The sequence below is a fragment of the Cynocephalus volans genome, chromosome 1 (assembly GCF_027409185.1).
Source record: "Cynocephalus volans isolate mCynVol1 chromosome 1, mCynVol1.pri, whole genome shotgun sequence".
Classification (NCBI taxonomy): Eukaryota; Metazoa; Chordata; class Mammalia; order Dermoptera; family Cynocephalidae; genus Cynocephalus; species Cynocephalus volans.
Window position 1 is genome coordinate 227,939,771 of NC_084460.1, and position 26,683 is coordinate 227,966,453.

General features: G+C 42.0%; 1 protein-coding gene across 3 annotated transcripts in view; it reads left to right on the forward strand.

The window, feature by feature from the left end:
• The window catches only part of TANC1 (tetratricopeptide repeat, ankyrin repeat and coiled-coil containing 1), a 215,978-nt gene that overhangs the window by 131,126 nt on the left and 58,169 nt on the right, over nt 1–26,683 (forward strand). For 2 of the 3 annotated variants that reach the window (XM_063097488.1, XM_063097497.1), the window contains exon 5: nt 25,034–25,297. In XM_063097488.1, coding sequence (XP_062953558.1) covers nt 25,034–25,297 — 264 coding nt within the window. Of the gene's footprint in view, nt 1–11,762; nt 11,894–12,954; nt 13,142–25,033; nt 25,298–26,683 lie in introns of all 3 variants that reach the window. The other variant, XM_063097505.1, reaches the window with a different exon arrangement.

Sequence of the window (26,683 nt, forward strand, 5' to 3'; positions counted from 1 at the left end):
CTCATCTGTATTTCTACTTTGAAATTCCTGGTGCCCTCCTCTGCCTAATTGTTGGGGGGGCGGGGATACAGCCCCTTTATGATCTTACCATTGTGTGTGCCTTTTGTGTTTCTGGTGATAAATGGCAGTGAGGTGGGTGAGAAGTAGGACATGGTTAGAAAATGGAGTGGAGTGGTGGTGAAACAACGCTTAAAACTGAGCTGAGAGGAGGGACTGGCAGCAGCTACAAATCAGGAAGAGAAGGGCAGTTTGGGATGGGAGTGGGAAGAGAGGGGACCAGGCACTCTGCACTCTGGGCAGGCAAGAGGTACTACTGTAGGCATCCTAGCATGAGCAGTTCCATCCTTTTCCTTCTGTTCAGGCACCCAGTTGTGTGTTTCAGATAAGAGGGTCCCTCCGAGGGTCTGTGCAGAGGAGGTTGTGTGTGGTGAAGGTAGAGAATCCATGGTGGTGTCTGGTTAGGACAGCCATTCACTGATACAGGAGGCCTCTCTTGGTTGTGAATTCACATGAGCAGGCAGTCTGTTCTCTCTCATTTGTCTTCTGGATGTTGAAATGAAAATAAAAATGTATTTCTCTGAAGTGCACATCAGTCATCAAATTTACCGAGTTGTCTGCCCCTTTCAGATTAAACCTGCCACCCCCTACCCTCATCCCCACTTCCAGAGTCTTTGCAGTCCTGGTTGATTATGCCCCTGGCATTTCTGGCTGGGCAGTACTCCATTATGTAACCTCTTCCTCCCTGCCTGGGAGTACTCTTGAGGTTCTGTGTCAAGTTTAGGACTCTTCCTGGTGTTGGAATGGGGGAGAAATTTAGGATTTTTATTGGGCAAAGAAAGGAGATTATAAATAGTTTCCATTGTCAGCTTTCTCCACTTTGCCCAAGGTAGAATTGGCCACCTTTCTTGGTGAAAGGAGGCGTTATACTTGGCTGTGCACTGAGCTAAACTCCAGTGCAATGGTTAGTATTGCGGGCATGGCCTGAAGTTTGCATGTGCACTTACTGCCGAGACCTGAGCACTCTGATTCAGCGTCATCAGTCTCCATGGGTACCAAATTTATGACATACATGGGCTGTGAATACAGGACCAGAGATTTACATTTACCCTAAATTAAGAAACAGGTATGTTTTCACTTTTGTAGGTATCTGTGAAAAGGAAGTCATTCATGTTTATGGGCACACGGTCATTGTGAAGATAACCATGATGTTGGTGGAAACCCCAGCAGAGTGATTTTCCTGTTGGTTGATGAGGAGATGATTACCCAACAAAACTGAATTTGACAATTAGGGAGGTGTGTTTTGTAATCCCCATGGACTCCTTTACATTCCAATGGGTTTAATTAAGTCTGCCATATTACAGTATAAATTTTATGTCCAGGCCATTGAACCTAAAAGGGAGGCTAATGCTAACTAAAACGAATTGAGTTCGAGTATTAACCCAGGCATGTACAGATGCATGATAGGCTAACCCTAATTTCTAGGGTTTAGTATCAGCATCATCACTTAAGTTTAACTTTAAAATGTGGTCTTCTTTCCATGGTTCTTTAGGGCATTATTATTTAAGTCTCTAAGACCCTTTTCTGGGTGCTGTCAATAATAGCACGTCAATATTCACCAGACTAACAGACATTGTTGAAAACAGCTCCTTGTGAAATGCTTTTGAAATTTCATGTAGACTTGTGAAATATCAAGTTTTTCCTAAATGTTTGAAATACTCTTCCCAGACTATGCTGCCTCACTTCTGCTTCAGTGGTCATGCAGCTCCATCAATTCTTGATTCTTAGCTCTCTGTTTGAAATTTAAATCAACATAAAACAGAACCAATGAACACTTTGAATTTGTTTATTTGTATTTGTGGTTATGTGTAACTTGGATGGTTTAGCCATCTGGGAAATGGGTTCAATGATATGGGCAGATTAACTTTTTAAAATAATTTTTGTAAGCAGAGAACCTGTTTATTAAAGTTTGTATTCACCCAGATATATCTTTAGGAAAGACATTATACTTTATTCAGTATTTTGAAATATTTTTGAAACACAGCATTTTCTACTCTGGCAAAAAAGAGTGGTGACTTAATGAAGTCCTCAAACAAAATACAAACCCCCTTTTCCTGGGCCTTAATAAGCTGTGTGTCATATAGAATAGTTTCTTTATAAGTAAGTTTCCTATTGCTAAACTAACATATTGTTTGGGGGAGGAAATTTCATTTACCCACAGAACAATACCTTTGCCTTAAGGGGGAAAAAAGCCCCAGATAAGTTAAAGAGGATTATCAAGTTAATAATAGGACTCACAGCTTTATTTCTTTGAATTTGAGACAACCATAATCCATTTAGGTTTGCTTTAATATATCATTAGCTACTTGAGCAAGCTTTGATGGGGAGGGGTGGGAAAACTTTTAGTCTCATGAGTCATTGCTTAGAGAAGATCAGTCTCAAAATATGATGAAACTTTTTTTTCTGGCAGTCTGGTTAGCAAATAAAACGAACACATAAGAAACAACAGAATATTTAAATGTGAAACTATCTTATTGCGAGGAGGGGATCTTTTTATTTTTATTTTTATTTATTTACTTATTTATTTATTTTTGTGACCGGTAAGGGGAACGCAACCCTTGGCTTGGTGTCGCCCGCACCGTGCACCGGCCATCCCTATATAGGATCCGAACCCGCGGCGGGAGCGCTACTGCGTTCCCAGTGCCGCACTCTCCCGAGTGAGCCACGGGGTCGGCCCAGAGGGGGTCTTTTTAGATATATGTTTAAGTACATATTTTATGTGTTTATGCCTTGTTTTTGATGATTATTTCAGACATTCAAAAAGATATGGAGAATTAAAGAGATATTAAGAATAAAGGCACCTATCTACTCACTACCTAGTTTAAAAAGTAAAACATAACTGTTTCCCCTGATCATATTTCTTTCCCCTGATCCTTTTTCTTTTTCTTTTCTAAGAGGTAACCTCAATTCTGCTTTTTGTTTAATTTTCAGCTTCTTAGAATGGTGACTGTATTCATCCGTTTCTGTTGCTTATAACAAAATACCTGAAACTGGGTAATTTGTAAAGAAACAGTATTTACCATTTTCAGTTTCAGAAGCTGGGAAGTCCAAAGTCCAGGGAACACATCTGGTGAGGGCCTTCTTTGGTGGTCACTTCAGCGATGCTGGGTGTATCACATTTTGAGAATGGCAGAAGCAAGAAAGCCAGCTTCTCACACACACTCCTTTTAAAGCCCTTAGAGCCCCACCCATGACTACCATTAAGCCATTAAATGGATTAATCCATTCACTAGGGCATGGTCCTCACAATCTAATCACCTCTTCAACGCCCCACTTTTCAATTATGACAATAGAATTTCTCACCTTTAACGGTTACAATGGGGATTAAGCCTCATTGAGTTTGGGGGGACATTCAGTCCACAGCAGTGACATAACCATGGAACCAATGGTTGAATGTGGTTTAGTTAGAAGGAAGCACAAATTGGGGGTGGGAAGGAGGATAACTGGTATGTGTGGGATGGAAAAGAGACTGGAGATAGAATATCCATTCATTCTGCATGTCCTTGAATAAATATTAAATTCCTATGCTGTGAAAAGCATTATGCTGGATGCCATTTGAAATAGGTTATCAAGCATAGGCCCTTTCTTACAGAGCCTTAGAGTCTGGTAGGAGATTAAAGAACTATGTACAGAGAGACTAACACAAGGGAGGAAGTCATGTTGATTGCTCCAAGCTGGGTGATGAATTGGGAGTTCAGCAGATGGAGAGTCTGAGCATCGGAAAGACTTAATTGGAGCTGTGCGTTTAAGATTTACCTGGCGACTTAGTCTGTTCAGGCTGCCAAAACAAACATATCATTAACTGGGTGGCTTCTAAACAACAGAAATTTATTTCTCAGTTTTGGGGACTGGGAAGTTCAAGATCAGGATGCCTGTAGATTTAGTGTCTGATGAGGGCCTGCTTTCTCAGCCATAGACAGCTGTCTTTTCACTGTACCCTCATGTGGTGGAAGGGGGCAAACAGGCTCCCTCTTTTATAAAGGCAGTAATACCATTCATGAGGGCTGTGCTCTCTTGATCTAATCACCTCCCAAAGGCCCAACCTTCTAGTACCATCATCTTGGGAGTTAGGATTTCAACATATGAATTTGGGAGGGGGACACAAACATTCAGACCACAGTACTTGGCAACAGAGTGAGATGGAATGTGGCAGGAAAAAGACTACAGTTAGGGAGAATGATTAGAAAGTGATTTTGGTAGCTAATGTGAGAGAATAAAGTCTCAAATTAGACCAGAGTCAGAAAAGAAGAGGTGATGAATGGAAAGATTCTTGAGGAATTTGCAAGGACCGGCAAGAGACAAGGATGACAACTTCTAGTCTTTGAGACTGCATTAAGAGGACACTGGAGGAGAGAGAACCATTTGTATTTTTTGGGGGGGGGTTGTTTGTTTGTTTGTTTTTAAAGATGACCGGTAAGGGGATCTTAACCCTTGGCTTGGTGTTGTCAGCACCACGCTCACCCAGTGAGCAAACCGGCCATCCCTATATGGGATCCGAACCTGTGGCCTTGGTGTTTATTAGCACCACACTCTCCCGAGTGAGCCACAGGCCGGCCCCCAAGAACCATTCGTTTTGGTTTGAGTTTAATTTCAAGCATGTTGACTTGGAAGTGCTGGTGGAACATCTAGGCAAAAGTGTCCTACCAACAGTTGGAAAATCAAACTGGGTCTCAAGAAAGAGCTCAGTATGTCAGTGGGCAGCCTGCTTGGAGGTAATGTGATGCAACGAGGAGAGTTAAACGAGGGAAAAAGGTCATTGCGAGAAGAGGGCTGAGAAGCTTTGGTATTTTATTAATAGTGAGCTGTGAGTAAGAGGTGGGAAAAGCACCAGTAGGTGAAGAACTCATAATACTGCAGGAACCTGGTAACCATGGATTTTCTCTTTGTATGTCTCTTGTGACAATTGCCACTTTCTCTCTTGCAGGACAGTGTTTGCTAGGACAAAAATCTATAGGCAAATCAAAAGAGGAGGTGTGCTATAAAACAAAAGAAAAAAGAGGGAAAACTAGTGTTTCACGGGCCGTTTCAGGAGAGCTGTGAAGGTGAATGAGCTGAGGTTATAGGAATGTGATCAGAAGAGGAATTGGTGAGGTTAGACCTCTCAGTTACCCCCAGGAAGTTGAGTAGGTGAGGGAAGATGAGAGGCAAGGTATTATGGTGAGGGATGTGTGCAGCTGTGGATTTTATTTGTTTTTAAGAGATGGGAAAATTTAACACAATTGTAGACTTAATGCAGAGGTTCTCACAGTGTGGACTATGGACTTCTAGGTATCCTCAAGAACCTCTCAGGGGTTTGTGAGGTCAAAATTCTTTCTATAATACTAAGAAGGTATTTCCATTTCCCTTGTGTTGACATTTGCACTAATGGTGCAAATTCTTCACTGTCATGTACTTGCATCAAAAATAATCATTCACCAAAAAATGTCCTTGACAAAGCACTAAATATAATGAATGTTATTAAATCTTGACCCTTGAATACGCATCTTTTTAATATTCTGCGTGATGAAGTGGGAAGCCTGCATAAAGCACTTCTGCTGCATGCTGAAGTATGATGGTTGTCTCGAGGCAAAGCACTTGTGTGATTGCTTGAATAGAAAGCTGAACTAGCCACTTCTCAAATTGAACATCATTTTTATTTGAAAGAATGACTGAAAAACTGTGGTCATTCAGAATTGGGTATTGGCACACATTTTCTCAAAGGAATGAAATGAGCCTGTCACTTTTGGTGGCTTCCCAAAATTTTTCAATTGAGATTTGAGGTGATGTTAATGTGATATTTTGATATTGTATAATAAAATGTGTCAGCATTTGCAAGATCTGCAAAACCAATATTTTCTTTTCTTTTCTTTTTTTTTTTTAAAAGATGACCGGTAAGGGGATCTCAACCCTTGGCTTGGTGTTGTCAGCACCACGCTCAGCCAGTGAGCAAACCGGCCATCCCTATATAGGATCCGAACCCGTGGCCTTTGTGTTATCAGCACCGCACTCTACCGAGTGAGCCACGGGCCGGCCTAAAACCAATATTTTCTAAATGACGCAATGCATGATGTCACAAAATCTTGCATGAGTAAAAGATCCATTAAGTATAAAACAGACCATTGGATTTTACGGTAAAAGAGCACGAAAAGTTCATTGATCTGGATTCAGAGTCAACATTGGAACTTACCTCTAAAAGAAATTGCTATTTGTGAAGTGTCAGTTAGGTATCAAAGAAAAATATCTGCAATTAACTGGAAAGGCTCCTGTGTTTCCTAATTATGTATCTGTCCCAGGCTGCAGTTCTTAATATGCTTTGACCAAAAGAACATTACCCGACAGATTGAACGCAAAAGCAGACCTAAGAATCCTGCTGTCTTCTGTTAAATCAGATGTTAAAGATTTGTAAAAATCTGAAAACAATGCTGTTCTTCTTAACTAATCTTTTAAATTGAAAGTATAGTTCTTCTTATTAAAATGTTAATAAGATGTGGTTTATAAGATATGTTAATATGTAATATGCTTTATTACCTTAAAATGAGTTAACATACATTTAAAAAGCTCTTAATTTTAATTTCCAGTACAGTAAATATAAACAGATATAACTCTAATAAAGCCTTTAAAGATATTTGGAGTCCTCAGTACTTTTTAAGAGTGAATCCTGAGACCAAAAAATTTTAGAACACACTAGCTTAGAGGAGGAAAAGAGGAGAGGGAGAAAATAAAAATAGAAATGAGAAGATTGATCTAAAGTCTGATAGTTATCTAGATTGAGGGGCTGAGGATTTAGAGGTAAATGGCAAAAAGACTGAAGAGAAAAAGACTAAAAGACTGAAAGAAGAAATGGTGAGGTTTTTTTGTTTTTTTTTTTAAAGATGACCGGTAAGGGGATCTTAACCCTTGACTTGGTGTTGTCAGCACCAGGCTCAGCCAGTGAGCTAACCGGCCATCCCTATATGGGATCCGAACCCATGGCCTTGGTGTTATCAGCACCACACTCTCCCGAGTGAGTCACAGGCTGGCCCCGGAAATGGTAAGGTTTGATGATAGTTTCAGTATGGGAGTGAATGAGATGAAAAGGGATAGATGCTCCTTTTAAAATATTGTTTCTCAGGCTGGCTGCTTAGTTCAGTTGGTTAGAATGCAGTGTTGATAATACCAAGGTCAGGGATTTGGATCCCCATACTATAGCGGGAAAAGATAAAATATTGTTTTTGGAAATCTGAGGAGGAGGAGGAGGGCATGGTGATTGCAGTGATGGCTGAGGAGGAGCAGCCCAAAAGAAATGGGGAAATGCTGTAAACAGAAGTCAAGGAAGGCAAGAAGTTAAGCAAGAAGCTGGTCACGGGCAGGTAGAAGCAGGGCAAGGGAATTAACATCAAATCAAGGGCCCATCTCATGGAACAGACTTGACTTGTAAGTACTGTCTTGGAACCTTGGTCTTAAGTCAGTTGATCAAGGTCACATAGCTAGTGAATGGCCGAGTGTTGTCAGCAGTGCCCAATGGTCCACAGAGTTTGCGGAGAATGAGAGTAGAGGCTCCTCTTTAAGGCATGATTGTTGGTAATCTCCAGGCCTCCCCCTAGTCCTAACAGAGCCTGGCTTTAAGAAGAGGGGGAATGATCAGATAGGAAATGAAAGCAATAAGCACAGGCCAAATTGGGACAGTTGGTTAATCAGAAAAAGGAGGGAATTTGTTATCTTGGGATAGCGAGTTCAGACAAAGCTATTTGAGGCAGGAAAAACTAGAAACTGAGAGCTACTTTTTTAGGTAAGAGAAATAAAATCATATATGAAGATAGATAGGAACTTGTGAAACCAGAAAATGAAATAATATTGAGGAAGTGTGGGTTCTTAGTGTCAAAGTCTAGAGAGATAATGACCAACTTTGTAGCATCTTGTGGTTTATAAGATATGCGGAATGTGTCCCCAAAAAGTTCATGTGTTGGGAACTTGACCCCCACTGTAAGCATGTTAAGAGAGTGAGAAATCTAATTATGGTATTTGAAAGGTGGGGCCTTTGAAAGGCGGTGCGATCCTAGGACCTTGCTCTAAGTGAGTGGATTGAGCCATTCGTGGGGTAATGGGTTGATGGTTTATGGGTGGTAATGGGCATCGTTCTGATGGCTTTAAAAGGAGAGCAAGTGAAGGGGTGAGCTCTCTCTTGCTCAGCTCATTCTTGCCATGCGATACCCTGCGTTGAAGAAGACCCTCACTAGAGTCACCCTCTGGACCGTAGACTTCCCAGTCTCCAAAACTGTCAGAAATAAATTTCGTGACCTCGTAAATTACCCAGTTTCAGGTATTGTTACAAGCGACAGAAACAGACTAATACTAGGTGTTTCTCACATATTACTGGCTTTGAGCTTCACAACGTATAGGAAGTGGATATGGCCACTTCACTGATGAGGAAAGTCAGGTTCAGAGAGGTTCAACAATGTGAGGGGTCCAGAATTGCTTTAGCATGGAGAACATCCTGTCTTCCAAGATAGTAGGGAAGGGTGAGAAGATGATTATAAAAAGCGCTGATGCTTTCAAGTTGTGATGGAGATAACTGGGGAGCTGACCAAATTTGGGGCTACCCCTCAGTGTTTGTACCCCTCAACATAGTCCAGCAGGGTGTGAACAGCTGAACATAGGCAGGCAGGCAGGTGCAGGTAGTGATTTAAGAACTTCCTTTACCTGTCTCCATGTGGTTAACCTTCCTCGATGGTGTGATATTGAGGGTTCCATGAAAATGTTATTGGGAGGAATATTACTTTCCACTTGCCTGATGGGTTCCCAGGGAGTGTGAGGCCAATTATTTTCTTAACTCCAAATATAGCCATCATAAGTTCTTTGGATATTTAAATCTGTTGAGATGTAAAGTGTTAAGAAATGAGGTCTTTCTTCTCTCCATCCCTATCCCACTGGTATTGGATAGAGTACAAGCACTATTGATGAGTGATTTAAGATTAACTACATGAATGAAAATAGACTCTTTATTTATAGTGGCCCATTAGAATTCGGTTTGGAGAATCATTTTGGAGTAGTAATTAGCTTAAAGAAAGTCACAAGGCTGAAGTTTCGGTGTTTGCCAAATGACTGTGGAAGTAGAGATGCATTTCCATTTCAGTCAAGTGTCAATGTGAGTTCCTGAGCAACTCATCTCACCCCAAGTGGCCCTGTCATGCTTCACCCAGTGGTCCTTCTGCCAGAATGAAAAGTTCAGGGAGAGAAGGCTCTGTGCATTAGGGAAGAAGAGAGGTGGACGGCTTGATGTGGATTAAGGGATTAAGACTGAAGGGGACCTTTTAAGGGGAAGGTCACGAGGATGACAGTATAGAAGAGAGAATAATAAGAAAAGACAGTTGGGAAGTCTTGGAAAAAATAAAATTGCAATGTCTTAGTGGATGCAAAAACTGAAATAAAGAATTCCTATCCATCCATCCCAAACCGGGGTAGGGTTTTAGAACTCCAGAAGCAGTAAAGTCCAGGTTGAACAGTAAAGAGAACAGTTAGTCATGAATTAGGGTTTCCCTTTTCAACCATTAAACCTGGAATTGCTGCTACTACTCAAATTGTCTGAAAGGAGGAGGTTTAGGTCTCTAGTTGTTTTGGCTTTTTTTCCTAAATGAAAACCTTGAGAACCTGGGGTATCTGTGTACAGACACAGTGTGGAGGCAGCTGTGACTCCTGCCACATATAGTACCTACACAGGGTCTGGGATCTTCTCATGAGTCCGAAGTGAGCCCCAGGCTTTGGCCTTGTGTGTTGTCAGGGTAGATTTTGTGAGCCAGACCTGTGCAGCTGCGCTCTCTGCCTCCGTAGGATCTGCCAACTGGGAGTAGTTTCTGGCTCTTTCCCCATGAATATTTCAGGTTGAACCAGAAGCTAGACGTTCTGGGGCATAGTCACAGTTGGGGAGCAGTGTGGAGAGCATTGTTTCGAAAGGAAAAGCGGGCGTGGAGTAGAGAAGCTGCCGAGATCTACCCCCTCACCCACTTTTTCTCCCCTTTCGTTGTGTCCTGTTCCCTCCCTCTAGTCCAGCTGCCACCTGAGATAAAGCAGCTGCCTGCCTGAGCCTTAGGGCAAGGGAGGGGGAGAAGGGTGGAGAGAGAGCAGCATGGATCCTGTTCTGAGTGGTTCAGCCCTTAGGTGTGCCTGGGTTGTGCTTATTTGGTTTGGTTCCCGTTCTCCTTTCCCAAATGTTCATCTGCCTTGAGAATCTAAATGTGGTTTGAGATCTGTAGTGGGAAGGGACCTTCTGTATAGCTGCTCTGGGGGTGTGGTTGACCTGCCCTGGAGTGGCTCCCTTCCTGCCTGTTGGCTTGGGGCCATTGCCCCTTCATGTTATGAGTTTAACTCAAATGGCCCAGAAACATCAGGGCTCTCTAAACCCAGAACAACCAGGCCTTGGTTACTTTACCCTTGTAGTTTTCTAGAGCACCTAAAAAACATCCAAGCTGGCAAACACCTCTTCTTCTTGCCCCAAACATTGAGAGCTTTTGAGGTCAAGCAAGAGGTGGAGTGCTTTTCCTTTCTTGAAGATACCGCCAGCCTAGTTTCCCTGGTATCTGCCATCCTGGGTGTATGACTTAGCAAAACTGGTATGTGAGTGAGGATAATACAGTCTTCTCAAAAGCTTTGCTTATTTGATTTTTATGGTTCCTTACAAAAGGCAAATTAGCACTGAGGTTTGTGTGATACTGTAGCCCAAAGGTAATATTACTGGGTGGTTCTTCCCTCATTTTTTTTCAAGACCCTTACCCATTATCTGCAGATTTCCACATCTAGGGAAAATAGGTTCATGTATATATGGGTCTATTGAGTGACCATAGGTGACATATTGTTCTTAAGGTCCGGCTTCTGTAAGCACAGTTTGCTTTGGTAATCATTTCATCCCCTAAAGGTGTTAGAATGATGTGGATATCATTCTGTTTGTTGACCACAATTAAGTACTCTTAGGCTTTTGGATACAAGGTTAACCTCCAGCTCAACATTTAAATAAAATCCAACAATAAAATTCTCTTAAATGCAGATAGCCAGATGACAAACCTCTGGGAGAATCTGAGAAAGGCCAAGCTTCCCAGCATTGCTTTGGATGATTCAGAAAGGACAGCCTGATGTTTCTGTCTCCCTGCATGGACAACAGTGTATTATTGGGTCCTGTCTGTCAGGACAAGTTTCACTGGAATTTTAAATCTTTGTTTCAAGGTGAATTCTCATTGATTGACCTTGAGCTGAAATCTTGGTTTTGACTTTCACTGCTGTGGACATACACAGCAAGTTTAACGAGAGCTTGGATTTCAGTTTTACCCCAACATCTAAATAGCCTGGGATTCTTCCAGCATGCTACTTGGGTTTTACTTTATTTCAGCTTCCTGTGGCATTGACCACACTATTCTCTTTAAGGGTAAGATGAAGAATAGGCCTCTTCTTACCCAAATGGGTGTCTGAAGTACCTGTTTTTCACGTGACATGAAGGCAAGAATTGTTATCAAGTAACACTTGATTCAGGTCAAATATCTCACCCTTTGCACTTGGAGTTTCTGTTTTACTGTTTTCTTAACCTGTCACAGCCTCTTAATTATGATGTATTACTAGAGGACAGGCAGTACTGTCAAACTTTGTGCATCTTATGAAAATACACAAAAGCAGCAGACAAGCAGCTGTAATGCAAATTCATCCAGATGCGTTACTGAAATTCCCCAGAGGGGCATCTTCATTGTTTTCTTTCTTTGTTCCAGAAGCAAAGGCCGATAATGAACCGAGCTGTTCGCCGGCAGCTCAAGAACTGTTGACAAGGCTGGGATTTTTACTGGGAGAAGGGATCCCAAGTGCCACACACATAACCATTGAAGACAAAAATGAAACCATGGTAATGCCCGAGGAAGACACCACGTTTTATACCTGCTCAGAGGACGAATGAAGTGATAACCATCCTCTCCATTTCCTTGAGTGGGAAAGTCATTGTTCCGTCAAATGAGTTCTGGGCTGCTGTGTATTGAAATTTAGTTCAACAGTTTGTTTCCGGATTTTTGCAGCGGGAGGTGGGGAAAAGCAGAAGGGAGCAGAACCTAAGAAAATGTCCACATTAACCTTCTAGTCACCACCTGGAGAATAGTGGCAAAATGAATTAAAGTGGCTAAAAGGATTCCTTCATAATGATACTACTCTTATCTTTATAGCTCCATTCTTCTCATCTGACTGCTTTGGTATATGCTTTCCTGTGCTTTTTAGCTGTCAAGATTTTGGAGGGTCAGTGGGGTGAGAAAGAGATTTATAGGAGATGAGGCAGAGACAGAATAAGATGAGCTCAAATGGTTCATCTGTCAGGAGTGCACCCCCGCCCCCACTCACAGCAGTGCAGTGTGCACCCTGCCTCCTCCATTGGAATAGCAATGAGGGGCTGGGCTTCTGCCCCTGCGAGGGTCTCTGCAAGGGCGGGTGGCGTGCGTGTGTCGATTGAGACTGCAGTAGTCACTAGTCTCCTTTCCCTGATCGCAGAGCCCATAAATTTTTAGGAATTGAATCAGATTACAGTTCTCGTGGAACATTACAAAAACAGAGTTCCCAGGTTTCCTGGACAGAGGTCAAATAACCCATTCATCTTCTGCAGACTGTACATGAAAGGGAGTCAGCCTGTTTGCCATTTCTGATTTTACAAATGTGCATTCCCACTAAATTATTTTAAGACTGCCCTTTTAATAGAAAATCACAAAAGAGGGAAACAGAACAAAGTCATTTCTCTCTTAAAATTTGGAAGACCACACATATATAGATATCTAAATGTATAGATATGTGTGTAGCCATATCTATACATATATATCTCACTGTATTTTAAAGACTGTCTTCCATTTTCCTATGTTAGTTTTATTATTTTAGTGCTTCAGCGTCCCGTGTCGGCCGTGCTAATGCCTCCTTCCATTCATCTTTCAGTGCACAGCTCTGAGCCAAGGCATCAGTCCTTGCTCCACACTAACAAGCAGCACCGCCTCTCCTAGCACCGATAGTCCCTGCTCAACCTTGAATAGCTGTGTCAGCAAGACGGCAGCCAACAAAAGTCCCTGTGAGACCATTAGCAGCCCTAGTTCCACCCTGGAAAGCAAGGACAGTGGAATTATAGGTAAGAAGCACACTGCTCGGTAACATAATGACTTGATGCACGTCAACCACAGCATCTGCCAGGCACTTCTTCAGAGGGTTTTAGTGTGGTTTGTGAAGGTCAGTCTGCTGGGGCCTGCCCTGTCCTTTGCAGATGGTACTGGCTCCACGAATAGCCAAGAGAAAGAAGCATTGGTTTTTATATTCCTTGGTTTTTTTTTTTTTTTCCCCCTATAACACTGGGTTCATTTGTTTAAAAAAATTTAAAAATTGTGCAGGTCAGATCTGGCCTGTCAAGTTACAAAAATCTTCCCTCCTTACCAGTCATTTCTGTTTGTTGGGCATCGGGTCCCACTAGGGTACAAAGCAGAGCAATGAAATCTCTGCTTACTAAGAAGTCTTCCCAACCCAATCTCAGTGTCACTTACTCCCCGACAAAAGCTCAGGCATATGTTCTCTAGAGTTTTGTTCTCTCTCTCTCTCTTTTTTTTTTTTGGGCATGGCTGGCTGATATGGAGATACAAACCCTCGACCTTGGTGTTATCAACACCACGTTCTAACCAGCTGGGCTAACCGGCCAGCCCTAGAGTTTCTTATAAAGTTTTGATACCAGGATTTTCTAAGGATGCCCTCCCTGGGACCCCCACATCCACATAATAAGTGCGGTTATCCTGAACTGAGGAGCAGGAGACATAGGTTCTAGACTGATTCTTAGGCTGCTTTGCTAGGTGACTTGAGCAACATTTAATGGACTTCATTGCACACTTCTTTTCTTCTTTAGAAGACTAAGGATTTTGATTAATTCCATAATTTCAAGTACCAGATGTGTATTAGAACCTCATCCTTATTTTTATAGCCCACCCCAGACAGACTAAATATATATTTCTGCAGGTGGGCTCAGGCATCTGGGTGTCTCAGGTCTCCAGCTTGGCACCTTCAGATCACAGGTGGACCCCTGGAGAGGATTCTTCAAGCCTTCCTTTGCTGCAAGGTTGCATTGTAGTTTCACAGTGGAGCTCTTCTGGACAAATCAACTCCTTCCCTTCTGCTGAGTTATGCATGTGTCCTGAGGGATATTTTATTATGGACTGAATACTACTTTGACATTAATATGTAATCAGTGAGTTTTGAGCTCCTCGTTTTCTTAAGTCACCTGCCATTTCTTTCAAGTGTAATTTGAAAAACCAAGTCACAGGTTCATCCAGTTGTGCTTTGGAGATTGCCCCAGAAGGTCTGTGAGATTCCTAAGAATGGTCTGGGGGCTCTCGTGTAAACCTCCCTGTAGCTTTGTGAGGGGTATCTCAGCTTAAGGAATGTCACCTCTTCCCTCAGTTTTCACGTGGATCAGAATCGTTAGTAGATTTTTGTTTCATTCTGCTTTTAAGTGTTTTCTTAAGATACAATTCACATACCACAATATTCACTCAATTGAACCATTATAGATTTTAGAACTTTTTCATCATCTGAAAAAGAAACCCTGTACCTGTTAGAAATCATTCTCTATTTTCCCCCAAACTCTCCAGCGCTTTTCAACTGGTAATCTACTTTGTGTCTCTATAAGTCAGTTTATTCTGGACATTTCATATGAGTGGTGGGCTGCGTTTTTTGTAGCAAATTTAAATTCTTCTCACGAAGCTTCAAGGCCTTCCGGTGAGCCTATTCTGCTGTGCCCCATTGTCATCACACCCTGCCTCCCAGCTGCTGACGAGTCTAGTTCATCTCAGGTGCTCCAGCGTTCCTTCTGTCTCGTGCCCTGCCTGCCGTCCACTGTTGACGGATCTTTGTTATTAATTGTGATAGCCGATTACTTTCTTCACAACATTCTTAGATCTTCTGAATTTTTTTGTGTGTCCTCCAGAAAGTTTATCTTTCTCCAAAGATTTGGCCAGCACTACCATTTTTTTGATGGGCTTTTTCTTTTTATTGTATGTTCTGGCCATTGGCATGACATGCCTCTGATTATAACCAAATCAGTCTTTTGTTTTGACAGTTACATACTTCTTCAGTAACAAGAGAACCACCCATTCATTTATTTCTCTCTCTCTCTCTGAATGAGATACAGTGCTACAATTTAAGAAGTATTCTAAACAGAGGAAGAGAAAAGTGCTGGTTTGTTTTCATGTATTGTCAGTGAAAGATTCAGCTGCAGGAGGCTCTTAATACTTGATTTAATATGGTCCCCCCATCCCAGACTGATTAATTCCCCCATTATATGCTCCCTGTAGCAACTTTATCTTTTCCTTCAGTGTATTTATTCTTGTTTGATTATTTAATTTTGTCTTCATATGGACAGGGATCTCATTATTCCACCTATCTCCTGGGTTCCTAGCACAGTGTTGGGAATGAGAAATTAAGGAAGGAATTATTACTGCTATCAAGTTGCATTGCAGGAAGGAACGTTCAGTTGGTTTACAAAGATACTATACAGGATTCCCATTGTTGCCCAAAATTGGCTTTGTCAAACCTTTTAATGTCTGTGTTTTAAGCTCTGCGTTGATGGTAAAGTGGCACATGCATGTCATTGCTGCCCTTCTTTTCACTCAGCTGAACATGAAAAGTGGCCATAATTGAGATGAAAGGGGGAGGAGTTAGAAGTGATTGGAAGTCCCTCCTTTGGGCAAGACCCCAGCTTCTGGAGACAGTGCTTCACGCTGTGTTAGCTGTTCATCTGTGAGGACTGTAGGTGGATGAGAGGGAAGCACTGTGCTGGCGACAGTGTTCCTCTGTTTGTTCTCCTTTCATGACCTGCAGAATTAGAACCTGTTGCTAAGGGTCACACTGGAGGTGTGGTAGGGAGGAGAAGGAAAAGCAGCAAGAATTTCCTCTCCAGGCAGACTGAAGCCACAAGTCTTTGAAGAGGCAGGAGTGGGGGGGCCGGAGAGGGAAAGAGCTTCCTCTTAAATCAATACAGGGTGTGCAGATTCGATTGCTTATTAACAGAGCAGTTATCTGTGACTCAGTTGTGGTTCTGTGATTGCTGGGGTGGGGGTGTACCTTTTTTCATCTGAAGCACATGTCTGTTTTTATAAGGTGTAGCCTGGGAATGGCAGCTTTGGGGCATCTTAAATGTTTACCATAGTAAAATATGCAAGAGCACCATGATCCTAGCAGGCAGAGATGAAGGTGAGATACCTTGGCTTCCTGCTTTGGAAGACCTGGCAGTGGCTCCTGAAATAGGCTGGTGAGAATCCATGTTCCAAATTACGTAGGGCCTATAGAAGGGAGGAAGAGGCTCTGCATTTAATTTTCCATTTTAAGTGGTTTAAGATTTGTCAAACCAATAGAGCAGGGGCTGGAATGGCAAAGGCTTTGGGGGCGGGCTGGTGCATAGTGCACACAGCTGCCATGGAGTTACATGCCTCGAGTAGCAATAGACTCAAACCAGTGTTCCATGTACAGTATTAGCACAGTTTATTCCGGGCATTTAGAGGAAGTTTCAAATAGTGCTTACCCATCCTTAAGAATTGTTGGGCCTCCCCTTACTATTTAAGTTGATTTCTGTCATGCCGATTATATTTAATCTAAATATCTTCGCTCAGCAGATGCAGGGACGGGAAGCTTGTGTTCCCACATGCCCAGGGCAGCCACAGCATACCCCGCCTGTGTTTTGTTTCCACTGCTTAGAAGGAAACATGCAGGTTACTGTTAGAAGAATGTATTGGGCCTCTTCTAGTCTTTCTATATGGAGGTCAGGGCTTAGTAGACCCCTCTCCTGCCTGCATTTCGGTTTTATTATGTTATCTAGAAGGGAGTCCCACTTTATTCTATTTCAGGAGGTCCAAGTTCTTTCAACATAAATGTCTTTAGAAGTATAATAATTCAGTCATTTAGAAATACTGTGTAAGCTGGATGGGAGTAACTGAATTCCCTATGAATATCTTTTATAGTTTTTTTAAGTAAATTTCTTTACATATTAAAATTATTTAGTTACCTAGAAGTTAGTGTCTGATTTTCGGATTTGCAATGTGAAAAGCTTCTTAATGTGAAACGCAGCTGTACCCAATCACCATAAAATAGCTTTCAATTACTTGCTTTGTAAAGAAAAACTTTATAAAGAAGTATGCTTTGAAAGGTGTTTCCTCCATGCCTGAGAAAACATTTTTTCTTAGTGACACTCCTTTGAATATAACTTACTTCCAACTGTTACAAATGGAAATTGTAAGCTGTATTAATCCCAGCTTAGAAAAAAATTATGTGTATTCATTGGAATGTGTGTGAAAACCAATATGATTTTTTTAAAAAATCTCTGAAAATAGTTTTAAAGCACATTTTGAGTTAAATACATCATTTAATTTTTGTTTGCATCCATTTTCATGATAAATATATGTGTATGGATTTATTTTTTCTTAAATGAGCTATTTCTATTTAGGAAGAAAGAGGATAGAGACTGGGTGAGGAGAAACAAACAAAACCCAGCTTTCCTATCAAGATTAAAAAAAATTCTTCCTACCCATTAATGATAGGTGTGCCAAGGAGAAGGACTTACAGGCAGCAATTAGAATAGTTCTGGCTGAGGGAGGGGTCTGTTAAAAGTCAGTCATTCCTTCCATTCCGTTCTTCTGCTATCTGCTTTACTTGTTGAGATTTCTAATCTCCAAAGTACTTTTGTAGTGTCCTGCACCTGCTTCCTCTTGGATTCCGAGTGGGTGGTGGCCACCTTTCCCACACAGAGCAGGTGTGTTGTCCACCTGCTGGCTCCCCGCACCCAACACCTGAGCTGGACTGCATGCACCACCACATTCTACCTGCCTGGGTAGCTTTCAGGATGATTAAGTGCTCAGAATTTAGGCTCTTCCTGCTGCCTTTCCCTTTTGTTTTCCTCTTGTTCAGTTTGAAGCAGGGAGGCAGGTACACATTTAGACCAGGGGTACCTTTGCTTGCAGAAACATTTCTCCTGAAGGAAAATACCAGACACTTAGTTAGTTATCCTGCTGGTGCTTGCTGGAGTTCAATAATATTTGTTTTTCTGCCTAGCTGCTTAGGACAGTTTAAAAAAAAAAAAAAAAAAGAAGACTGTAGTCTGACTTTTATCTTCTCTTATAAAATGAAAGTGATTCCAGAGGTAGCATTAGACCTTTTATTTCCTGGATTTGGTGTCCTAAGGGAGATGATCAGATGCAGAGGCAGACAACAATGAATTAATTGTACTTTATTTTCATTTTTAACTTGTTGTAAATGCTGCCCTTTTGATTTTATGCTAATACTGCTCTATCACCACCTGTATGGCCCTGCTCGCTACTGAATTGAAATGCTTTGAGATTGATTTGGTAATAACTATTTAGAGTGTTTCAAATGTGGGTTAATATTCATGTTGCTCCATTGCCTGCAATTTAAAAAATCATCCTTAATTATAGAGCTTTTTTTTAAATCTCTTAGGTGAAGGAGGAAAATTTTTCTTTACATACATAATTTGGTAATATACTTTATGTGGGAAAGAAGTCCATGGTGATTCAAGTCAGCAGAGTGCCTGCTACGCTTTTATTCAGACTGCAGTTGGATTCTTCAGGCTGTTCTGTTGGTATAGCAAGCATTTATTAGCACCTACTGTGTACCAGGAACAAATATGTTCAGTACTGAGACAATAAAGATAAGGCACAGTATCTGTTTTCAAAACTTCACTGCCCATGGGACTACAAAATAGTCTCCTGTACTGTGGAGGGTCTGGGCAAGTCGTCACTTGCTGAAAATATGGCAGTGATTGACACCTCTGATAGAAGATGTATGCTGTAGGTGCATAATAATCCCAACCATGAATAGTGCCTTAAGCTCTATTCCAAAGCGTCTGGACTCCATGGAGCCATTGGTCCATGTAGAAACTCCGTTGTCTGTGCATTCATTGTACAGCTTATGCCAAAACAGTGTGCCACATGCTCTTGCTAGAAAACTTCTTGCTGTTAAAGTCCTCAGGCTTTTCTCTAGAGACCACTCTCTACTGTGTCAGACTGAGTTGGGGCAGTGTGGCTGAGCAAAGCGGGTCCCATCCTCTCCGTCCTGTACCGCCCTGCCCCCAGCTATTCCTTTAGGTGTTTCCACAATCAAAGGACCTGATGAATGTGGCTGGGAACACATGGCTCAGGTCCCTGGCTTTGCTGCATGTCGTAGCAGAGCACACCTTGCGCAACACAAGCGAGCACTGAGCTGGATATTTGGTACAGAGACCTGGCTGTCACAATCTGCCGTGCAGGGCTCCCAGCGCAAGGCTGGAGGGGGGCAGGGCCCTGCACGCATTGGACAGGGCTGGTTGGAATTGCCAAGCTGTCATCCTGGGGCAGTTGAAGAAGAAGCCAGAAAGCCCCCTGGAGCCAAAGGTTGCTCATGTGGCACATTCCCTTTGGCATTCTGGGCAAGGTAGCCTTCACTGGACCCCTCTCCTTGTTGGGCTGAGCGAGATTAAAAGCCGTGACTGCAGGTGAGCCAAGGGACTCTGTCTTTTGTGTGGTTTGTTTGCAGGTGGGATGGGCCCGGGATGAAGAGAGAAGCAGTCTGGCATTTTTGGCCAGAGGCTTTAAGGCAGGCTGGCTTCTCCCCGGCAGTCTCCCCCCTGTGTCACTCGGGGAAATCCAGAACATAGCCTGGCAGTCTGAATGGCTGTTGCGTGTGAGGCGTGAGTGCACAGGAGAGGAGCAAACCTTCTGTCGGGTCAAGAGCCCTAGAGAATTTGTAGAATTTCTGCCTCTACTTGGCTCTTTGATCTTTCTGTGATCTCAGTGAGACTTCTTTGGCTGCAGAGAGACTGAACTTTCTAAAGTTGTTAGTAGAAGGAGGCAGTTTCTACAGTAGTTGGATTTTACTTTTTTACTCACTTCTTCCCTTCTCCTGCTTTTATAAACAGCCATTATGTTCCTTTCTTGTTTGATCTTTAAATCGTTGGGACAGTGTTTTAACTTTCAAATTCTTCCTTTCAACCAGTAAACTGAATGTACAGATTAAAGACTTTGTTTTTTTAAGGGCTACTGTGTTTTCCTTCAGTTGTATGGGGAGGAAAACATTCCTGAGTACTCATGATATATGAGGCACTTAACATAGTCCTTGTGTCTCATTTTCTCCTCAACCCAGGAAGGACAAATGACTTGCTTTATGAACCCTAACTTTCAAAATGGAGAATGCAAGACAATCTGTGGAATGCTTGAAGAGAATCTCAGTTTCTGGGTTTTTTCTTCATCCTTTCAAAATGTGTATTTTTGTATATGTTTTATATTATAATAAATAAGAGTAGTACATGTACATAATTTATAAATTTATAAATAATTTATAAAACTTGAGATGCGTGCCCCAAATTTTCTATTAATAGTGTGGCGTGATCAGGACAGTATAGGGCGGCACCATTCTGGAGCACAGTGAGACTTGGAGCATTCTGGGGCTTTCCTGTCCAAAGGGCTGTCATGGAGAGTCAGCAGGTTGAGATACATTGAGGACTCAGAACAGAGCCCAGCACACACTGAGCACTGTTACCATATTCATGTAAACAACTATTGTGGTGGTGGTGATTTCCTAACGATATTATTATACTTCATTCCTCCCCAGTGGATTAGAAATGCTCACAAATGGACATGTAGTAAACCAAGATACTTCTTTTTCAGTGAAAGTTGGGGAAAGGAAATAAGAAGAGCAGGAATCAGGTTCATAAGATTTTATTGATTTTTCTTACAAATGGGAAGAAAGTTTTTCTCTTATGTTTCCTGATAGCCAGTAGAAAGAGAGAAATACAATCATATGCATAAGGTGATGTTGTAAAGATAAAAATATACCTGTTCCTGGTCCTGGGCCTTGAGAGATAACGTGTCATACCTCCTTATGGGTTTTCAAAAGAAGAGAAGCCAAGGTTTGAACCCAGGATCCTGCACCTCTTTTCTGTAACTCGAAGAAAATTCTGCTCTACGTGGCATACATTTGGTATCGCTAGCCCTTAGTTCCTAAACAGTTCTGGACTAACACTGTAGTGAGCTTGGTTTTCTTCCTAATGTTCTTTTAAAACTATAACTTGATTTAGATCCCATGAAACTACTTACTGGGCCCTGGACCTACACAGATTTTTTTTTTTTTTTTCTTTTGCTGATTCTATTTTAAATGTACTTTCAACATAGAACCTTCAAAAGGCAAAGAAAGGGGTGAAGAAAAGTTGGGAAGGAGAAGAAGGAATTAAGTTTTATTTGAGCTTTACATAGCAAAACATTTGATGATTGAGTGGATGACTGTTTAACACGACAGACTTCATGAACTACAAATTATTTTTTAGCTGCAGGTATTTACAGAACTCCTTGTATGTGTTCAGCACTGTGCAAGCAAAGGGGGTTTTAGAAATACACTGTATGTACAGTCAGAAGAATTGCTATTGGACATATCACTAACCGTGTTTGTGTGCATGTGTGTGTGCATGCATGAGTGTGTGATCAGTTTCTCCCGTCTGTTTTCATATCTATAAAGTTGGGTTGATGGTTCTCAGCCTATCCACCTCTTCTCGTGAGTTGTGATGATTGTGTATATGCCCTAATATATTAAGAAAGTGCTTTGGAAGTATTACAGCCCTGTGTGCATTAGTAGGTTTGCTTAAATGTGTTGTTACTACAGAGAAGGAGAAGACCCTATCCCTGGGGTTAAGAAGAGTTTTCAAACCACATAGAGAACACAGATGAATTAATGAGCAATACCAAACCTAATGTCATGCTAAATTGTGAGGCACAGCCTAACCTCAGAGCTTGTTAAAACTTAAGGGCTAAGTCACTCATGTCATAGAACCCTGCGTGTTGGAAGAGTGGTGGAGACCCAAGCCTTAATTGACAAATCTGGCACCTATACTAGTTGAAAGAATCAAATGTTAGAATTTCTGAGGTGTCAGGGAACTTTAAAGATTATCCAGTCTTTGGAAAATGTCAAATAGCATTTACTTATTAGAGATTTTTTTAAAAAGTTATCGTGGTTAAGATGTTGCCCTGGTTTTGTGCGCATGTGTGCTCGTGTGTGTGAATGAACACATATTCTTGAAGGTGACTGGGTTAACCTAATTAGGAGTTTGAATTTCCATTAGCCTGGAAGAAAAATAGATATTTTCAAGTAGCTGGTTGTTGTAGGAACCAGCTCGCGCTCTCTCTCTCTCTCTCTCTCTCTCTCTCTCGGAGGCTGTGGGATTGGCCCATTTGCTGTGCTTCTTAGGCTGTGCAAGGAAACCAGACTTACTGGGCCTTTGTGTATTCTCTGGACGTGTTTCAGGGCGTGGTCACAGCCGAGCTGAGATGGAGGTATGCTGCCCGGGCTTCTAGCTGCATAGGCTGGGTCTGGTATTGGATCCCAGGGAGGAATGTTTGTGAGGTGGGGCATCTTCGTGGGAAGGCCCGTGGCTCAGAGCTTCTTACCTCCCTGCCTCTGCGCCCTGGTGAGTGTAGACGGTGGAGCGCCTCTCTTAGTGAACTCCTGAGGGCAGCGGGAGGACTGCCTCTTCTCTGGAGTCTCCTCCTTATAAACACTGACTTCACAATACCCTCTTTTTGAAAAGGCTCCCCTGTCTGGGACTTCTCTTCTTGGCTACTGTTTCTGCAGCTGGGGGCCTTCCTCCCCCACCCATTTTCCTTCCTGTTACTGCCAGGGCTTTAATGTTTCCACCCATCAGATCCTGGGTACAGTGTAGGACACTTGCTCTCCAGTGAGAACTAGACCTTCAGCCTGTCCCACAATGATCCAGTAGCACTGACCAGGCTTTCCCAGACGTTTCCATCTGTTTCCTGGAACCCTGAAGTCCTGCTCTCAGTGTTGTCACTTGTTATAGGAAGTGGGGTAGTCTGAGTCCCTGTTTCTGCTGCTTGTTAGGACTGGGATCCTTGGGGGGTTGATTCTGAAGTGTGTGGCACTTAGGGAGAGCAAATTAGGGAAAGTATCACTTTGACTCTCTATTTATTTTTCTACTTAAGAATATGTACTCCTCCCCCAAAAAACAGCCAGAATAATAAAACCAAATCACCTCATCCTCAGTCTTACTTAGATGTTGGGATAGCCTGGGAACCCAACATTTACAGTATATCTCAGAAAAGCATTCTGAGTTCCAAACACTGGGCTTATAAGTGAAGGTTCGTAACACAATCTCCGTTACAGGACTGCCTGTATTTTTATGCTTTCAGCTTACTAACAGGGTTGCCATTAATAATTACCATTAATAAGCAGTAAACTCATTAATAAATAATGTAAACTCATTACCATTCCTGTAAAGCATTAGCAGAGTCCCTGGCATATAGTAAACCTTCAATAAATGTTAGCTGTTGCTATTACCACAACCACCATCAATATTTTTATGATGCAAAAGGTCATACTTGCTATACTTATGCTCATATAAATCATTCATTTAAAAACATGATGAAGGCTGTGATTGATTCCAAAGACATGTAGGTGTGGGTTAATGCTGCTGACAGAACAGTTGGAAATGCTGGGAGTAATAATAGTGGGTACCCAAAAGGTGATGGAGCCCATCCCAGATCAGCTTACGCTTTGGTTAGAGATCTAATGCTGACAGTCCCGAGCCTGTAAGCGTGAGGTTAAATGTAGCATCTCCGACAACAGGTGGGTTTGAAGTTTGTTCATTTGTGCGTTCATCCAATAAACAAACATTTACTGAGCACTTGCTATGGGCCAGGTGCTATGCTGTTCTGAAAAGAAAAAGATCAGCTGTCATAGATACTCTAAAGGAGGCTTCAGCATGCCGGTGACTTCTAAATAGGGAGACAACTGGAGGATCATTAAGTCCAGGCTACTGGAGCAAAGACAGCCTTACAGTTGTGACAGGATGTCTCTGGCCACAGCAAGGAAATTATTTTGTCTTTACTTCTAGACCTTAAAGAGCCTTGTACAAATAAACAACACCTTTTGATCCTAAACTACTGACTGTGAGCTAGTTCACCAGTCTACTGATACGTGTGCATCATCGTGGTGTACAGATGAAGCAGCTTCATCCAGGCGGCTGGGTCTGCATGCACTGTGGCCTGGCTCATTCCTGTTTAACAGGCTCAAAGTTAAGGGCCTGGGACGCTGGGATCCAAATAGGGAACATAGAGGGATCAGTGGACATGGTCCCTGTTCTCAAGGACACAGGCCAGTGGAGCAGTGTGAGTGCCCTGGGCGACCTGTGGTTGCAAAGGGATCCTGTTCAGCTTGGTGTTTAAATTAGAAGTGGCTGTTTGTAGAGGCTGTATGGGGTGAGTATTGCTTCCTTCTTTAATCATATTCCTCCTGCTCTTTTGGCAGGATGTTTACCAAAGATTTTTCCTACCCTTTTTTCACTGGTTTTCTTTCTCAGAGGCTGAATTTTAATTCTGCGATCATGCTTTCCTATGCCGGTACTTTCTCTGTGCTGATTCCATAGAGGCTTTCCATTCTGCTGAAGGAATAAGTCGTCAGCCTCTTTGGATCATCTTGAACAGATGTTATAAGCTTTCTCAGGGTCAGATTCTCTGCTTGACTATATAATTGTATTTCTGTTACTATAGATTTTCTCCCGCATCTTTTCTGCATTAACCATTGTATGGCCTGCCCTCGGCCCAATGTTGTTAATTTGTGAAGGGTATTTAAAGGTTCAAAGGAATTTAATGAGATATGAATTCTTTTGCAAGCAATTCATCTTTGTTTAGAGAGGATGCATTATCTCCAAATTGCATAGATTTACTGTTAATTCTCACTTTTAGATCGCTTTTTCATTATCTTCCTATCAGTTTTTTTTCTTCCCTGTAGAGTGACTTAGCAGTTCATTTCCCCCGATAAGCAACATTCTTCTAATTTGCCAAAATACATTGTGTGAAACGTACTTTGATAAAAATCTCTATGGACCAGAAAACTTCCTGTTGAACCTGGGGAGGGCAGTGTGTATGTGTTTTAACTCTCAACAGCCCCAGCTATGCCTGCCTCTCCTTCAAAGTATTTTGGTCTCTCATTTCAGCCACAATTACAAGTTCATCCGAAAATGATGACCGGAGTGGCTCCAGTTTGGAATGGAATAAAGACGGAAGCCTAAGGTTAGGGGTTCAGAAAGGAGTGCTACATGATCGCAGGGCAGATAACTGCTCCCCTGTGGCAGAAGAGGAGACCACTGGGGCAGCGGAGAGCGTGCTGCCCAAAGCGGAATCCTCAGCTGGAGATGGTCCAGTCCCTTACTCTCAGAGCTCCAGCTCGCTAATAATGCCACGGCCCAACTCAGTTGCAGGTAAGGCCATGCCTCTCCATGGAAAGGGTATCTCACTGAGTCTGAGGTACCCTGTGTTCACTGTCTTCACGTGGGAATCTAATCCAGACACAAGCCAGCTTTATAATTTTGGGTTGGGCACTTTACCTCTTCTTTGCCTCAGTTTACACCATAAGGCTACACTTAATGGTCTTTAAGTGATCTTCCGCTCTGATATTCTTTAAATCTGTGATTTGGACTATATGGCTCTTTGTGTATAAGAGAAGTACCAAAATTCTCCCCTTGGTTTTTGTTGTTTTAAGCCTGAGTAAATTCATGACTTTCTATTACATTTTGGTAACTGGAATCTTTTTTTTTTTTTTTTTTTGGTGGCCAGCCAGAGGAATCATTGTTTAGAGTAAGTTTGTTGATATCAGTGCAGAGAATTTTTAATGCAACTCTCAAGCTTATTTTAGTGTAATTGAGGCCCATCATACAGACAGGCAGTTGAATTTCTGTGTAACTCAGTTATAATGGAGCTCACAGCTTAAAATGTAAGCAGTGCAAGTGAGAGCTCTCAATCCAGGAAACGAAAATAAGCAGGACAGACACGCCCCCGGCAAGATGCAGCAGCTGGACCTGAGAGAAGAGAGCACAGATGCCCGTGAATGTTGACAGTTGGACTGGTCAGTGGGTGGTCCTCAAGTGAAGAGACTAGTTTGGGGTTGGTGGGGAAAGGAAATCTGCATCTGAGCTGTGGTGCCTGTTTGTAAGGTCTTAAATTTCAGGAGTCCATGCTCTTGGGCTGAATTTAGAAGAGGAACTAGTTACAGTCATTCTTTGTTTTCAGTGTGGCACTTATCATTTCTTTTCCACTAACCATGGACCCAGATTGTCTCTTCCTACATCAAAGGACTTTTCTGTTTTTTTAATAAAAAAAAAAAAAAAAAAATCCTCCTTCAGTATGGTGCTAGGTCAATCTGGTAGTTGTTGGGTATTTTCTACAGTGGAATCCTGAAGCAGCTGATAAATAAATGGCCCTGATGAAAGAGTTCTGAGTCAAAACTCCATCTAATTCACTCTCACAGGAAGTAAAATGGTTTTGTTCCAGAAGAGGGATTTGGCATGTCTGTCAGAGAAGTACTGGAGAACTTTATGTGTATTGACTGATGTTTCTTCTAGAAGCTTTTGTGTCCTCCCACCACTGTCCTGTCACCTTTAAAATAATATGTTGTACCCAAAGCATTTTCAACCTTATTTACCTCGTTATGATAAATGAGTCATTTGTATTATCCCAGAACTTGATAGCTTTATGACTTCAACAAAATAGCAAACTGGTATTCAATTTAATCAAGCTAATTTAAAGTTAGGAGACATTAATACATTCATTTTAACAGTGTTAACAGCATCTCATTTGGGGTGACGTTT